Genomic DNA, 17,302 nt, shown 5'->3' on the forward strand with positions numbered 1-17,302 from the left:
TATAGAAACAGAGAATCATCTTGTCACAATGTTTATGACCAGCTTTTACTTCACAACCGGCTGCGTGCGGTCGTTAATCATATTTAGGATTAATGATATTGGGTGTTACTCACTGGTAGGCCTTGCTCGTGCTGACGGCTCAAGGGAAAAACATTTCTTCATGTCAAGAAATCAAAGTGTTCACAGCTCCAGAGGATCCACAGTGATGTACAATGATGTGTTTTTGTGTGTGTGATCATCTCACGCTGTTATGAAGCTCAGATAAAAGAAAAATGGATTCTTTTGAGGGAAATATACACTTCTCTGTGTTCTGATCAGTTGTGGGCAGTGTGCTGTTTTGTGTTGAAGTGGATGTAAAACTAAGACTTGTGAAACTGAAGAAGAAAAAACTATTCAATTATTTTGTATTGGGGTGTTGTATACTATAGCTGAAACTATAGTTTTTTGTCATTTAATCTGCAGAATATGTTCTTCTTTTTGGTCTAAGTGAGAAAAATGGTGAAACATGTCTTCCAATTTTTTAAAGCTGAGGGGGATGTCTTCAAACCTCTTGTTTTGTTAGACATGTCATTGCTTTGTTTTTTTGTACTGTTTTTCACACAATTTTCAAAAACTATGTAGAATAAAAAAATGATTGAATACTAATCAACACATTAATTAATGACCGTTATAGTTGCGGTGCTATTGAAGGCAAAGTCTATAATGGATTTGATTACTGATTGATTCTGATGGCAACCAAAACTGTCCCTTCCTTCCAGAAGGCTATATGTTACAAATACTTGGTAAAGAACATTTAGAATATATAAAATATTCTGAAATTTCTCATGATGTTTTTTATTTACTTTGCTTGAGGTCTTGCTCATTATAGTTTTCTCAAAATATTATTTCCCTCTCTGCCTGTCAGTCAAGCCTCTGGCCAAGGCTCAACCCCGCCCCCTTTTCGAGCAAATTAAGCCCCGCCTCTTTGCTGCTTTGCATGTCGAGCAAAAAAAAAGAAGCGGCGGCTCGGGGAAGAGAGTAAATAGAGAGAAGCCTCAAGATGGCTGACTCGCTGGGCTCCGCTCACCCCACCGGAGCTGCTCCTGCGGTAGCCGAAACCCCGCTCGTCAAGCCGACCGAGGCGAAAGGAGCCCCCGACAACCGCTCTCAGTCTGCCCTGGATTTCAACTCGCCGCCGCCGCCCAAGAAGGTCCGAGTCGACGAGCGGAGCGTCAGACCCAAGAAACTCAGCAGGGGAGCGGGAGGCGACGGCGGCGGCGGCGGCGGAGAGAAACTCCAGCAGCCCGCGAAGCAGCAGAGTTCCGGCGGCAGCGCGTGGAGCTTCAGCCCGGGGAAGACGAGCAGTGGCGGCGGAATCCCGCTGCCCGCTACCGGGGGATCCCAACCACCGACAAACATGCACAAAGTCTTCAAACAGAGCGACTTCTTCCTCCACAAAGCGCCTCCCTCCAAACCCAAGAAACCGAGCAAGGACAAACGGCGAGAGAGGGAGAAGGGGACAGGAGGCGCGGAGGAGAAGAAGAAACGTAAAGTGTTGGTGACCTCGGGACCTGCGAGTAACGGCAGTAACAACAACAACAACAACCACAACGACGTCGGCAGAATTAATAACATTTCTGCGGTGATTATGGAGAACGGGGAAGCCACGTTGCCTCCAAAAGGTAGGCCGTGTTTCCAAAACATTGTACTTTTGAGTTTATAAAGTTTGAGTTGTGTAATTTTTAATGGTTGTCTCGGGATGTGAACGTGTCGCCCCGAGTGAGCCGTAGTCTGGACGGTCCCGTTCACTCCTCAAAGGGGCGCTCCGAAATGTTGTGTACGAACACGCACACTCGTCCGGGGTTACTCTTGTTTATAATTTGCACGTTTAATTATCGGTTTTTATCGCGTTGAGCGTATATGAAGCCCAGTTTAGTCGATGTGCCTCCGGGCTATGGCTGCCAGCGGCCGTCACGCGGGCTCCCGCGCGAGCGCCATGGCTGTGGTCGCGCGACCCGGCCGGTCCATAGCAACCAGCTGCTGCGGAGTCGTTACGTCGCATCTGCAAAAACATATTACCCGTTTTATTCCTCTGCGTTTAACAGTAATGTAATCGAGTACATTACGTATGTTATAACCGCGCTATAATTTCCGTCACATCTACGTAACGAATGTTGCTAAATATGTTATTATGTTACAGTAATGCGCTTTGTGTATGATTTCTCTTTCGTGCGTAGCTATATGTAGACATAAAACTGCACGCTGCTGTCATAACAATATGACAGCCGCCCGCCATTATAGGGTAAGTGTTGTTTTGGTAGAGCACCACGCCCCCCTCTGTAACCTCCGGCTGGAGCGCCACAGCTTGTTGGTACTCCATGTTCTTCAGTTGAACAGGCGGAGCGTGTTGCACTCATTCAACAACCCGACAGTCATTGGTGAGAAAAGGGGCAATACAACATTTAAGAATTAGACAAATAGTTTAAAAAATAATTTTGGCATTATATATATATATATATTGTATAATATATATTGTATTTTATATATTTATATATAATATATAATACAATATATATATTATAGAAAATCATTTTGACATTATTTATATATAGAATATATATAATATATAATACAATATATATATTGTATTATATATATATAAATAATGTCAAAATGATTTTCTATACAGGACTGTCTCAGAAAATTAGAATATTGTGATGAAGTTCTTTATTTTCTGTAATGCAATTAAAAAAACAAATGTCATGCATTCTGGATTCATTACAAATCAACTGAAATATTGCAAGCCTTTTATTCTGATTTATTGCTGATTATGGCTTACAGCTTAAGAAAACTCAAATATCCTATCTCTAAATATTAGAATATCATGAAAAAGTATACTAGTAGGGTATTAAACAAATCACTTGAATTGTCTAATTAACTCGAAACACCTGCAAGGGTTTCCTGAGCCTTGACAAACACTCAGCTGTTATAAATCTTTTTTTTAACTTGGTCTGAGGAAATATTAAAATTTTATGAGATAGGATTTTAGAGTTTTCTTAAGCTGTAAGCCATAATCAGCAATATTAAAAGAATAAAAGGCTTGCAATATTTCAGTTGATTTGTTATGAATCCAGAATGCATGACATTTTTGTTCTTTTAATTGCATTACAGAAAATAAAGAACTTTATCACAATATTCTAATTTTCTGAGACAGTCCTGTATATATATATTATTCATTAAATACAGTAAATATGCTGCATATGATCAACATACATGTGGGATCCTATACATCATTTACACTGGCTCATTAATAAAATTACAAATAATTTTTCAGGATGATACATTACTTATAAAGTTTTTTGTCTTCCTGATGAGGAATTATTCAATTGACTTTCAGGGTCACATGTTTCTGTTTTCATCATCGTCTCATTTCATTTGTAGGCCTTGATTTGAGCTGTTCTGGTGGCCTTTTTTTGTCATCGTCACACCAATGCAGGGTTTCAAAATTGCTGCATTTGCAGTGTGTAAACATTATACATGTGCAGGTGTTGAGACACTAGCGGCAGTACAGAGTCGACACATGCAAGTGTGGAAGTGCATGATGTCACCCTTTTCCAGTTCCTCAGTTTAGGAGGTCATGACGTGCTGTGAACAACCACTGCAGTCGTGAGAACACCAGCGCGAGACGAGTTGACCCGCAGGTCTACTCTAGCGCATCAGAAACACAGTGTTGTAAACAATCTGTCGTGGATGTGCATGCCAGCTTTCTGGGGACGGATAGAGGCCGGTGTTAGTCTTTACACGTTATCCAAACATAAGAGTGTGTATCTTAAAAATAGTGTGAAATAGACCATCTGTTTTAACTTGGCAAATCGTTTTTGTTTTATTGAGCAATCATAGGAATAAAAGTCAATTAGTGTAGTGTTATTATGTTAATTGTTAAAATGCAAGTGTGTTGGGAATATTTAAAAAAAGGATCTCATCCCTGAAACTGATGGGGAAACCTGAGAAGCAGCCGTAAGTAAGAATTTATAATTATACTCTTTCAACAGCCCCACTGAGGTGCTCTTGAGCAAAATACTGAACCTGTAATTGCTGTAGTGATCAATGGCCAGCAGGAGGGGAAATGTAATTATGAGTAGCTTCAAATAAGAAGATTAGAAAGTATACGAACGTAGAGCCGAGCGTTGTGCTGGAAAACGGACATTAATCCAGAGCAAAATGTTTCGAGGATTAAAATGCTCCGCTCGGAGCTGCTCCTGCCTCTGAAAGCTGGTGTCGGTATTCTTCCTCGACTGTAACACACCTCGGCATCGGCTTACGCTGATAATAAAAGGGGGAAAAAGCACAATTTTAATCGTGTTTTTCTGAAATCTGTTGAGTGGCAGGCCGGGCCACCTGTGAGTCACACGGCTATTCAACAGGAGGACACTGCTTTGCCCTGAAATTGATTGCCTTGACTTTTTCTTCTGCTCCTTCAGGGATAAAAAGAGCGTCACATCGTCTCGGTAATATTATTAGCGTTAGCTTTGCGGCTTAAGCCAACTGGCAGGTAGCAGGGACTCCTATTTACGTTTGGTCTTGAAATAAGAGACACGAGTCTGACTAAGTCCAGTGAACAAGAAACATCACTGCGTTCGGTGGGTTAATCTAGTGTGAAATAAATGGTTCAACTGTTAAACTCAAAGGTTGGTTTTAATCCCCATTGAGCCACGTTGACCTGTTGTTGACCCCCACAGTCTGCTATTAGGATTATAATCAATCGCAGTTCCTCTCAAGGTTTACTCCTCACATTTACTGTAGGTTGAATTCAGATAAATCATAACTGAATTTTAAAAAAAGCTAAATTGCGGTTTCTACTAGGCACGTTTGTGACAGATTAAAGCTGATGTAAAACGGCTTGTTAAAGGAGTAATATTGCTTTAATTGGGTTGTTGCGAATTATGTCTGAGTTGCACTAATAAGGTTTTGTGTGTGCATGTAAATGCTCCATTTCGACAAAATCCCTGTCTGTACCTCGTCTGTGGCCTTGTTGTTACACAGCGAGAGAAAATGAAGTTACTGTCTGCTCATTTGTTCATCCCCCCCCTAAAAATTACAAGACACTTAACTCTGCCTGTGCAGCAGCAGCTCAAGAGAATAACGAAGACCGCATCGACCTCATTGCCTAATTATTTTGAGATCGGCATGGATGGGGAAGCGTGGATTTGCCACGGCAACAGGGGCGGACTGACCATCTGGAGGAGCAGGATTTTCCCTGTCCTGTGTTTACCTGTCGTGTTGCAGGGGATCAACACACATCCACAAAGATATCAAAACAAATCGGCTTCAGTTTAATGCCTGCCGTGTGATATTTACCTTCGCATTGAAAATGCGGAAGGTTATGTTTTGATCGCCGTGTATTTATTTATTTGTATGCGTGTTACACGCCTAACTCAAAAAGTATGAAACAGAATCGCATGAAATTTGGTGGGATGATTGGTTATTATCCGGGGACCATTTGATTAGATTTTGGGATCGATCGGGTCAAAGGTCAAGGTCATGAAAAGGTCAATCTTCTTTTTACCATAGCGCGGTCAATTTTTATCCAATTGGCATGCAACTAATGCCAACATGTTCATAATTCAATGCCCAATCTTGTGATGTGCGAAGGTATGCGCTCTACCGAGTGCCCATTCTAGTTTTAACTATGTCTTCCTAAAGCATGCACATCGAAGTCCCGGGGGCCTTTCGCCTGTTCTCCGTCCTTCCCATGTGCAACAACAGGCCACGCCGAGTCAATTTACTGCAGCGATGATGAAAATGTCGTAAATGTCCAGCGTGTTGGTCACATGGGACGTCTCTTAGTTGTGAAGACTAATCCTCTCCGACTCCTTCACAAAGTTCTTGGAAACCGAATTTGCATGATTCTATTTGTTAATTAAGATTCACAAATCGTAAAATCAGACACTCAGAATGAGATGAACAGAAGTCACGTTAATAATATTAAAAGGCACTTAACGTGAGCGCTTGCAGATTTAATAGAAAGCTTGAATCTGTTTCTTTGATCAGGTTATCCTGTTCAGGGTCTCGCGTATCCCAGCATGCATTTGGAGAGAGGCAGGTAACTCTTTGCTCACACAGTGGCGTGGCTACAGCATTAAACTCTACTTGGCTCCAGGTTAACACGGGTTAAATGTAATTCAATATATGAATGAAGTTAGTTTTAAAATTTGTGATTTAGAGCAAGATTATGAGGATAAACCGTCTTTCAAAGTGTTTTCTCTCCTGTTATCATCCAAACAGTGAAAACCGCCAGCTGTGCCCAAACAAAATCGAAATTGTTTCTCCATTCTAGTCACCAGTTTGAAACTTGTGATTCTTAAGCCGTGGGCCGGCTGGTCTCTTCTTTCTTCCACCAAGCTGCAATAAATCAGAGAGCATCTCCAGTCTATTTACAGTAAGGTCGGCCATCGGGACTAATTTATCCCCAGTCTCCTCTAAATTAAAAGTTTATGAATGTTGGCATGGCATCGTGTGACATGTTTCCATAACTCTGCAATATATCCGAGTGAGCCCTCCTGTTATAGGCAGCTTCCTGTGGATCTAAATCTCTCTATATCTCTTTTCCAGTGTCTGTTGATTCTACAGCGTTCCTCCTATTATTCAAGGAGTATGATGATAATGACTTCTAGCAAATACCCCACTGAACTTAAAATACCACGATGTTTGTCTCATGTTCCTCTAATTCTCCTCCTGCTCCTTCTAAACCTTTTTACTTTCAAAGCATTTGCGTGTTCACTTGCCCACTCCGCATGTCCACAGCAGAGTGAACAGTCTGACAACACGGCTTCCTTTTATAGACAGATCTGACTGAGTTCAAAGAATTTTTTTCTTTGAAATGGAAAATAAAGAATCGGCAAAAGAACGACTGTGGAAAAAATAGTAAAAAAAAAAAAGCGTATGAAAAGAAATAAAGAATCAAAGGAGATGTGTAAAAGATTCGATGAAATTAAAGTTATTTTAAGAAAGGTGAAGTTTTCTTAGCTCCGCTAGAGGGGAGAGATGATGATTTGCACCCAGCCACACTTGGCCATACCTTCCAGAAATGTGTAGGTGTGAAGGTACGATATATACATTTTGAAACCGAGGCTTTCATATAGAGCAATTGTCAGTTAGTGCAACATTTCAGTGCCCTCCGATTCTTTGATGTGTAATATTCCCTCAACACTGAAATTATTCTTGTCAGACGGAGAAGCGCTGGGAAAGGAAATAAAACGAGTCGGAAAGCCGGTGAGGATCTTTACGCTACCAGAGGCAGAGAGCATGTGACGGGGATGAGTTGAGGAGAAGAAACGTGAAGTATATATGTGTGCGCTGTAGCTCTGAGGTTATGTGTGAAATTGTAGAGTGACTGCTGCAGTCTAAAGGGAATTGGAATGTCGTTACCGTGCTGTGGAAACACCAGAGATAAGAGGCGTGGTGGAGAGATGGATTTGTTGCAGCGGGAAAGCCTACCTGTTGTATACAGGGTTCGTACGGTCATGGAAAACCTGTAAAATTTATGGAATTTTAAAAATGGTAATTTCAGGCCTGGAAAAGTCATGGAAAAAACTTAAATCACAAAAGTTTTGGAAAAGTCAGGGAAATTTGTTATATTCACATGTTCATTTACGACTCAAATTATAAGCCGGCATACGCCAAGTCCAAACAGATGGATTTGCACATAAAGGATAATAGTTTGATTAAAAAAATAAACATTTATATATAAGTGTTTCTAAGAATAAACATGTATAGTAATGTTTATAATTTTAATCAAACTATTGTCTCTCATTCATTTGTTTCATTTAAGGTATATTGTATATTGTTTGAATACTACATTTTCAAAAAGTTTTCATGTACACACCGATATTTCAGTTTGGTCATGGAAATTTGGTTTAAAGTCATGGAAAAGTAATGTAAAAGTCCTGGAATTCGATTGTTCAACATGTGTACGAACCCTGTGTATACTAGGAACACCAACAAGATTAAGGAACGTGTGATGGCCAAGGTGAAGCACTTGGCAAGCGTTTAGTTAAGAGGTGGGGGGGGAAAATCGAAGTGAATCGAGTGTGCTCGGCGTAGCCCTGTCGTGAGTAAATCTTGGCGTTAATGCGTTTCGACCATCGAGAGCTGAAGCCCTCCTCTCTGCTTCCACAGAGCACTCCGAAGTGGCGAAAGAGAGGAGCGAGGAGAGGGAGAAGACAAAGGTCAAGGACAGAGAGAAAGACAAGGGGAAGAAGAAGCACAAAGCGATAAACGAGATCAAGAGGGAGAACGGAGAAGTCAAGCAGCCCATTAAAGGTTGGTGGAAACACACACGCATCAATGCAAACGACGTGCTCTATGTAGGACCGAAGGACTTCCGTTAGTTCAGTTGATCCTTCGGCCCACGAAATGTACGGTAAAAACATTTCCCCAAAGTTCCATTTATTGACTTTTTCTAAAGCTCTCTCCTTTCTGGTGGCCGTCCTCAGCGAATGGAGTTGCTCAGTTCTCATGGAGACACTTCATGTAACAACTGTCTTTATGTTGAGAATTTATGGTCAAGACATACAAATTGTTATATCTATTTTGTTGTTGTTGCACAAGATCAATTCAACTAAATTAAATGACAATGCATGTAAAAGTGAGCTATAAAAATAGATGTGTTGCATCATTTATTCCTCCAAATATAGCCCTCAGAAGGTAATAAAAAGTCTTGATTTACAAAAATATTTTCTCTCCTACCCTGAGCAGTAATATTGGTTATAACATGTGTTTGTCTGGGGAAAAAAGGGAGGAAACCTGCAGGAGAGAACAGAGGAGGATCCCTCTCCAGGATGGACAGAACAATAGATGTCATGTGACCAGAAGGACAGATTTAGAGTTAAAATACATTCAATGAATATGACAGAGTGTATGAACAGTTCGTCGTAGGCGTATTCCACGATGGAGACCTCCACGATCCATCAGGCAGATGGAGGTAGAGAGGAGGAGTGGGCGGAGTCTGAAAGTGGGCGGAGAGTCAGCAGGGCAGTGGCGGTGTGTGTGTTCAACGATCCCACGATCATGAGATCCACTTCACTCACTTCTGGACACAGTAGAAGGGAAGCTTATCGACTCTTCATTAGTTCATCCAGTTATCCATTTTAGGCCACTTATCTGGATCCAGCTGGCATAAATGTAATGAATGTTTTCATTAGGAGGTAATGTACAGAATGTACTGCTGGGATGTAAGTTCTGATAAATTAAATAGTTCCTACTGGTTTTCCATATGCTAATACTGTGGGCGCCATAAAAGGGCCAATACAGCACAGTGTGACCGTGGTTGTTACGGTTTAATTATTTACCACGAGAAGTTCATCCCTGGGCTCTTCGATGAGGGTTCGTTTAGTCTGACCTGAGGCTGGGAGACAAATCAGACCCGCTGGTCTAGTGCTACTGATTTTAGATTAAATACGGTTATTGTGAGTTAGTTGGTTAAAACACTTTGAAGACATCACTTTTGGCTCTGGGAAATTATGATGGCATCTTTTTTGGGGGGCAGAACTATGTTTATGATTAAGCAGAGCTCTCTTGCACGATGAAAAACTAACTTAAAGTTAAAAAGTGTTTAAGCAATTTGGAGAGGTTTGCTTACCCAAATTAAAATGAATTGTTCGATTCATATGCGTGCGGTCGGAACCAATATGTGGGCTATAAAAGAGGGAAAACCGTCCACCTCCACCTGGTCTCTGCTCCCTCACGACATGTTACCTTGTTTACTCGCCAACGAGCTCAAAACGTCACCGCCGTGACTCGGCGGAGCTCTAATGTCTCCTCCTTTGAGAGACTCGTTGGCTGAATTAATGGAGCGACGTGGCCAAATTATAGAAGATTCCACCAGACAGCAGCACAGTGAGAGAAATAAGAGACATCCTGTTGCTCCAATCTTCCTGTTCATTTCCATAACGATTTCCTCGAGGATTGCAGCAGCACCATGAAATCGAATTGGGTTCAGTCTTTCTTTAACCCTCCTGCTACATTCAAATGTACTAACATCTTTTACCCTTGGGGTAAAATTATTAGAATTCATATTTTTACCAAGTTTAGGTGTGAGGTACTTTGTTTGTTTGTTGACTACCTAAATAGCCCATTAAATACCCCCCCCCCCCCATACATCCAGAATACTTGTTCACGACGATGGTGAAATATGCAGATCACCATTAAAATCTCACTGGTTGACCTTAAATTGGAAAGAGATATCTTTTTGGTGTTTTAATGGCTTTATATTACTTCTAAGTACATATTTTGTATATCAAATTGACCCCAAAGAACACCGATGCGTACAAGTTGTGTACAGGACATTGAAAACGCATCATGTGAATTTTAGGTTTACCCAGTTGTCCCCAATAAATTAGGAAAAGTCATGAAATGTGAAGCAAAAAAACTGATGTTAGCAATTTGTTTAGAGATGTTAAACATTAAATGGGGTCAAATTGACCCCAAAGGTCACAGGAGGGTTAAAGGAACTTGATCATTCTGCTCAATCCATCTAAAAAAGGAAGTCGTTTGCTGTCAATTTAAAGTTAACACTTACAATTGGAGTTTAAAGTTTTGGCTAAAATTGTAGACTGAGAAATTCATAATGTAGCCTATAAAACATACAATACTTTCTCCCAACCTTTCACACAAACGAGTCTATGAAAGACCCTCTCCTGTGTGACCATGTCTGTTGTCTTGGGCCCACTTTAGGAATCTGGCGGACAGTTTCTTAGTTAACCTTTCAACGGCAGTAAATTATTGTCCGAGCGCTATTGCGTGATGTCTCGTCACGATAATGGAGACGCAACGGGGATGCATGGCGGGAATCAGAGCGATGAGACTCCCCTTAACAGAGGGGAGGTTTTCAGTATAGAGACATTTAATCAAAGGGGGGTTACTTTTACAAATGTCGGGGAGGAGAAGTTAGATATTTAGTTAGTGAGAGACTGTTATGCTTACAATTGAAAAGGAGAGAAACCAGAGGGAACATTTATAGTAAATCAATTGTGTGTGTGTGTTTTGGGGGAGGGGTGACTTGTGTGTTAAAGAGCTTTTGGATTAGTAGCTTAGATATTGTGCTCCAAATACCTTCTTGCTGTCGCTCTCTTTATTACACACACACACACACACACATTATGTTACACTCGTTTTCTCTCTGCTCCTTTTCATTGTCTTTCGTTCCTGCCTCATCTGGCGATGAACGTGTGTGGGGTACAAACTAGACTGAAGGTGTGTGTGTGTGTGTGTGTCTAAATGAGATGATGGCTGATATTTGAATCATGCTGAGGCAGCAGCTTTCAAAGCCACACACACACACACACACACACACACAGTAAATGAATACATGTCCACTTGAACCGGTCACTTCCAAATAGATGTGAACCGCTCTGACACACACACTCACACATCATACTAACGGTAGCAGAGTGCATACATTTGCATGTGCCACTCTGTCCTGCCTCCGGCTTCCAAGAGACGGTCCACACCGTACGATATTATGTCTGTCCGATATATCACTCGAAAGTGTATTTCCTAGCTTAGTCATAGCTGCTTTTCTCAAGGGATGCCATTTCAGGGCACTTCAATTTATCTTCTGCAAGCACCCCAGGAGCTGCACGCCATCTGGGAGAGGCTATGAGTCATCTGTCTCCACTGACATAGTTAGGGCTCATTATTTTAGTTGTATGGGTTTTTAAATAGGGAATAGTGAAGTTTGTTGTGGTGATTTCTAAAAGTAAACAATTCAACAATCTGAGTGAACGTCTTCCTGTTTATCGTTTCTTTTTTATTGACCGAGCGTAATCCGTTTTCCGTTTTCTCTTCACCTTATTTTGACGGAAGCTTTTTCGGAGCTTTCGTCATTTTAAGGACCTGCCTGAGTAAAAATGGTCTTCTTACAGCGGGGGGGGGGATGAAAAGGGCCTCGGCTTGGTTCGTCGATCCATCGCACATCAAAAAGCAGACGTGAATAGTTTTCTTTACAAAGCTTGCATGTATAATTTGTCTCCGCACTCCCTCGAAGCCTTTAGCAAAATTCCATTTTCTTTCATACATTTTGTATTGATCTTGTCAGAACACGTTCTCCTGTAAAGCACGTCTTCCTTTCAGTAACGCGGTTTTCTTCGCTCTCCTCCTCGTCTAGATGAAAAGGAGAAAGCGAAGCTCAACTCTGAGGAGCTGCAGATCAAAAAAGCGAAGAAGAAAAAGAAGAAGAAACACAAAGAGGGGGAGAAGCACAAACGAGTGAAGATGTTCCACCGCTCCTGCCAAACCGTTTGCGCTGGCCTCCTCCTCCTCCCGGCATCCTCTCCACCCCCCACCTCTTCTTCTGCATTCTCTGATCCCACTCAGAACTCCTCCCTGTCTCCGTTTAAGTCCCCGCTGCCGGTTTACCCTCCACCCAACAACAAAACTGCACCTCTCTTACCTTCCTCCCCCCCTCTTGCCCTCAACTCCTCTCCCCTCAACGCCTCTCCCCTCGACTCCTCTCCCCTCGACTCCCCGACCTGTCCGTTGGCCTCCATGATGACGTGCAGCAGCCCTGGCGTGGCGAACCTGGAGTTTGCCTCATACATCCACATCGAGAACCAACCTAACGGAGGGGCCCGGGTGGCCCACGCCTACACGTCCCAGCTCTCCTCTCTCTCCACGAGCCAGAGGCAGAGGTTTGCCCAGGAGTTTGTCACCTTGGCTTTCAGTGAGGACTCATCCCAGGTACGGCGGGGATTTTGATCCATGGGTGTTAGTGCATTGCTTTAACCGTGAGATAAATTGTAGCCTTCGCATTGAAAATGCGGAAGGTTATGTTTTGATCGCCGTGTATTTATTTGTATGCATGTTACTCGCATAACTCAAAAAGTATTAAACCGAATCGCATGAAATTTGGTGGGATGATTGGTTATTATCCGGGGACCATTTGCTTAGATTTTGGGATCAATCGGGTCAAAGGTCAAGGTCATGAAAAGGTCAAAATCTTCTTGAATCGCATGCAATTTGGTGGGATGATTGTTTATTATCCGGGGACCATTTGATTAGATTTTGGGATCGATCGGGTCAAAGGTCAAGGTCATGAAAAGGTCAAAATCTTCTTTTACCATAGCGCGGTCAATTTTTTCTATCAATTGGCACAACTAAATGCCAAAATGTTCATAATTCAATGTCCAATCTTGTGATATGCGAAGGTGCTCTTCAGTACAGTGCCTGTTTAATTTGTATTATTCTATTATTTAGATGTCTTTACTGTGCTTGTTTTTCAGGCGGCTCATTACGTCATGGGGATTGTCCACGGGGAAGCCGGCTACCTGCCGGACTTCTTGGACTACTTCTCAACCAAGTTCCCAACAGCTCCAGTCCAAATGGAAATACTGGCCAAGAAGGACATAGAAACCACGACAATGGCTAATTTCTACTCTCAGGTTGGACACTATCTTACTCACACACACACACACACACACACACACGTGTGTAGGGTGGGACAGATGTACATAAATGACGTGAGACATGTCCGTGCTCTGTCCTTGGTTGGTTCCGTTCTGAAGCGGAAGACACAGCAGATGGTGAGCTTTCCGACATGAAAAGTGAAATGAAAGTCCAAAATGGCGAGCCTCTTGCAGTCTGGCCTCTGTGTATTTGGCTCAGCACAGCAACCGTCCATAAACACCGTCTGTTGAGACACTGTCTACAATTTTCTGTTTGTTTTCAGACTTTCTCACAGACGGGAAGAGGTGGAGGCCGACTAATTACTCCTGAACTCATCTACAAATTAAATCCGTTGCACATGCACAGACCGTTGCACAAACATGCATACCCACCGTAGTTTCTGTTTTAAAAAGGGGCATGTTGCTGAGAACACGGTTAGTGAATAAAGCATACAAGACACAAGCGCTCTTTTCAGACGTGTGCTTTGTGCTTTTACATTTTGCAGTTTTGTGATCTCCGTTATTCAACAAGTGAACAGAAATGAGTGTTGTGACTTTTTGAATAGCCGACCTCTGGGTCAGTACGTTTTACATGCGAGCAAAGTTTTGTTTGTTTGTATTTTTTATTCAGTCCATCAAATCAAATACAATACAATATTATCCTATAAAATATACAAGAGAGACTGAAAAGGTATAGGTAGAAGCAAAAAAATGCTTATAAATTCCTATCCTAAATTGAAATCAAAATAAATCAGAAAATTAATATAAAATAAAGAAAATAAAACAACAACAAAACAACAATAAACAAAATAAAAAACAAAATATATTTATATATACTACCACATACATCTTCCATATTAATACGTTTTTAATTACATTTATAACTCAAGAATTTTTTTATAAATAATTCCCTTAAAAACCAAAAAGGAGTTCAAGAAAGATATTGCGGTGAATACACGTCACACACTTTCATCTTTTTACGGCACACATACTGCATTTAAAAAGCATTCATATGAATTGTTCTTCAGGGAGGCTGGTTGCTGGAAATGTTAAAGGGGAAAAGAGTGGATAATAAACATGGGTGAAATGAATGAGAGATGCATAGATGGAGGGGAAGTACAAGTCGAGGATGAAGGGATGTTTGGGGGGAAAGAAAAAAGATTGATTGAAGGAAGCGACCGGATGTCTGCTGTATGGAGATTTTAAAAAAAGTTGCATTGCTGAGGCCATCTGGTGTGTGCATCTGCCTCAATCTGGTCCACGTTGAACACGTCTGGGATTCATACAGATGTCTGATTTCTCCGGGTAAATGTCAACGGTAACAATGACGGCAGAGTTGTGTGCAGGGCACAGGTGGGCGCTGCTCTCACGCCAGCACCATTTAATCTCACGAGGCAAAGTCTGATCGCAAGTAGGAAGTAAGAAAATAATTTCATTTCATAATCCAAAAGCGTGTGATAGCCAGAGTTGACGTTCTGAATTGAAACCTGATTCCTCGCTAGATTGAGAGTCCAAACCAACACAAAAGGAGCGTTTCTTGTTTTCTCTTTATTAGAAGAATGGGCGCCTCTTTCCCAGCAGCCTCTTTGCCCATTAAACAACCTTTTGAGGACAACTTGTAAAACAAGAACTGTGTGTCTTTGTGTTTTGCTGTTGGTGTCTGGATTGTCTCCTGTGAGCAAAGACCTCTTCATTTAGAGCGGCCTCACGTCTGTAGTTCACCAATGAAAAGCCTTTTGGTGCCTCAAACCTCCTCGGTGGCTTGGTATTGTGATACCGCATGCTCTTTTTCAATGGGAGGGCAGGCCACACCAGCTGTGTGTGTGGTACGACTGCTGGGGCAGAGCCGTTTATATTCTCTATCGCTCTAGTGCTGGCTTTAAAAAAAATTCAATATTCATAGTGTAATTCTGTGTAATTGACTTTCGGCCAAAAAAGAACAAACGCATCGATCTCCGCATGGAACCGAGATAATTAATGATTACACATCAAAATTATCCATTGACGAAATATACTTTTCTCTGCAAACCTGTGTCCTGAGCTGTCCCTTTAAGAGTAGTGTTCCTGGCAGAGCTCACGTCATTGTCCACTGGTCTTGTTAATTCCCCCCCTCCCTCCGAGCTCTCAGCAGTGACCTTGGGAAGCAGACGTTCAGTCTACACACACCAACAGTTGTGAGCATATATATTTATATATGCATACACACCACAAGTACACATGATTTCTCTCTCATATTTTCCCTTCACCTCTTTTTCTCCTCCACTCTCCCTCTGCATTATTCTGTCCCTCGCTCTCCCTTTTATCCCTCTTCTCTTCGTGTTCCTGCTCTGTTGTTTGGTTCTCTGCTCCGGCTGCAAACGACTGGACAGCTGCTTTCTGTAAATGTGTACGTGTGGGAGGAAAAGAAGGGAAGAATTTAGAAAATTGCATGCGCGTGCATTTATTCTCCTATACAGGGTATAGGGTACAAGGTATAGGGTATAGGGTACAGTGTATAGGATACAGAGTATAGGGTAATGGGTACAGGATACAGGGTACAGGTATAAATTGAGTTTATTATTGGGCTGCTGGAGTGTAACGCACCGTTGGCCCCGCGCCGGGACTCGACAACGAGCCGGGTGTGTTCAGAACGTGACGGCAGGTCCCCGCGTGGCTCTGCTGCCCTTCAGGCTGCGCGTGAGTCTTCTGTATTCAGAACCTGACTGAAGGCATTTTCAGTGGTGCTAAGAATTATACAAGATTACAGCACTCTATTATACAGCCCGACAGTCAACACAAGATGTGCTTCAACAGTGAGGTAATTTGGTCTTCCTGGTTTAGTCACTAAGTAATTATTTTTTAACGACATCAGAACAAGAGAAGGCAACAGAACAGCCTGCAGGTTTTAGTAATTTAATTGTTTATTAATCTGTGCTCACGTTGTGCTCATGTTTGTACTCAGAGCTGTACAAGAGCATTCACAACAATGAGCTGTAATCTGGCTGACAGATGGCTTCTTTAGGGACATGGCTGGCCAAAGGAATATGCTGTGCATATTGACTCTAACAAGAAATAAATGTGATTTCAAAAGGAAACTTAAGGCAGAAATAATCAGAAAGGAAATTATAGTAGATTAGGTTATTATTTTAGGTATTTAAGGTATTTAGGTATTATTATTTTACTTTTAATGTAAATGTTGTTTTCAAAATCTAAGTGTTTTTGTGATAATTGATCATGCTGTACTGCATTTTATGTATTTGTATTGTATTGTAATGTTTTTTTGCCTGGACCCCAGGAAGAATAGTCTCCACTACGGTGTGGACTAATGGGGATCCTTAATAAACTAAACTAAACTATGCAACTCACGTGATGGTCAAATCTGAAACGTGTTACAACATGCAGAACGCTTCCTAAGAGGTAAACGATGTAGGACCATTTTTATTTTTGAATGATTTGGGGTCTTGTAAAATACGAGAGCAGGCTAATTGCATCATGACAAGCGAAATAGTGATTTAGTTTCAGTTTGTCTGACTCCTCCACAGAAGGCATCCTGCTCCTGCACGTATGTTCACTCTCACCTGGATGCTGCACGGTTGCTCATTCGATTCAATTCAGTTTATTTGTATCGTCCAATTTCACAAATTACAAATTTGTCTCGGAGTGCTTTACAATCTGTACACATAGACATCCCTGCCCCAAAACCTCACATCGGATCAGGAAAAACTCCCAAATAACCCTTCAGGGGGAAAAAAGTGAAGAAACCTTCAGGAGAGCAACAGAGGAGGATCCCTCTCCAGGATGGAGAGAACAATAGATGTCATGTGACCAGAAGGACAGATTTAGAGTTAAAATACATTCAATGAATATGACAGAGTGTATGAATAGTTCATAGTAGGCATATT

General features: G+C 41.7%; 1 protein-coding gene across 2 annotated transcripts in view; it reads left to right on the top strand.

Annotated features, from left to right (window-relative positions):
• The first annotated feature begins 1,034 nt into the window (after positions 1 to 1,034).
• Positions 1,035 to 17,302, top strand: part of LOC130200422 (lysine-specific demethylase RSBN1L-like) — a 31,047-nt gene continuing 14,779 nt past the window's right edge. Inside the window, exons 1-4 of one of the 2 annotated variants that reach the window (XM_056424697.1) lie at positions 1,035 to 1,661; positions 8,158 to 8,301; positions 12,146 to 12,717; positions 13,260 to 13,418. In XM_056424697.1, coding sequence (XP_056280672.1) covers positions 1,040 to 1,661; positions 8,158 to 8,301; positions 12,146 to 12,717; positions 13,260 to 13,418 — 1,497 coding nt within the window. In that variant the 5' untranslated portion in view covers positions 1,035 to 1,039. The remainder of the gene's footprint in view (positions 1,662 to 8,157; positions 8,302 to 12,145; positions 12,718 to 13,259; positions 13,419 to 17,302) is intronic. The other variant, XM_056424698.1, reaches the window with a different exon arrangement.

The sequence above is a fragment of the Pseudoliparis swirei genome, chromosome 10 (assembly GCF_029220125.1).
Source record: "Pseudoliparis swirei isolate HS2019 ecotype Mariana Trench chromosome 10, NWPU_hadal_v1, whole genome shotgun sequence".
Classification (NCBI taxonomy): domain Eukaryota; kingdom Metazoa; phylum Chordata; class Actinopteri; order Perciformes; family Liparidae; genus Pseudoliparis; species Pseudoliparis swirei.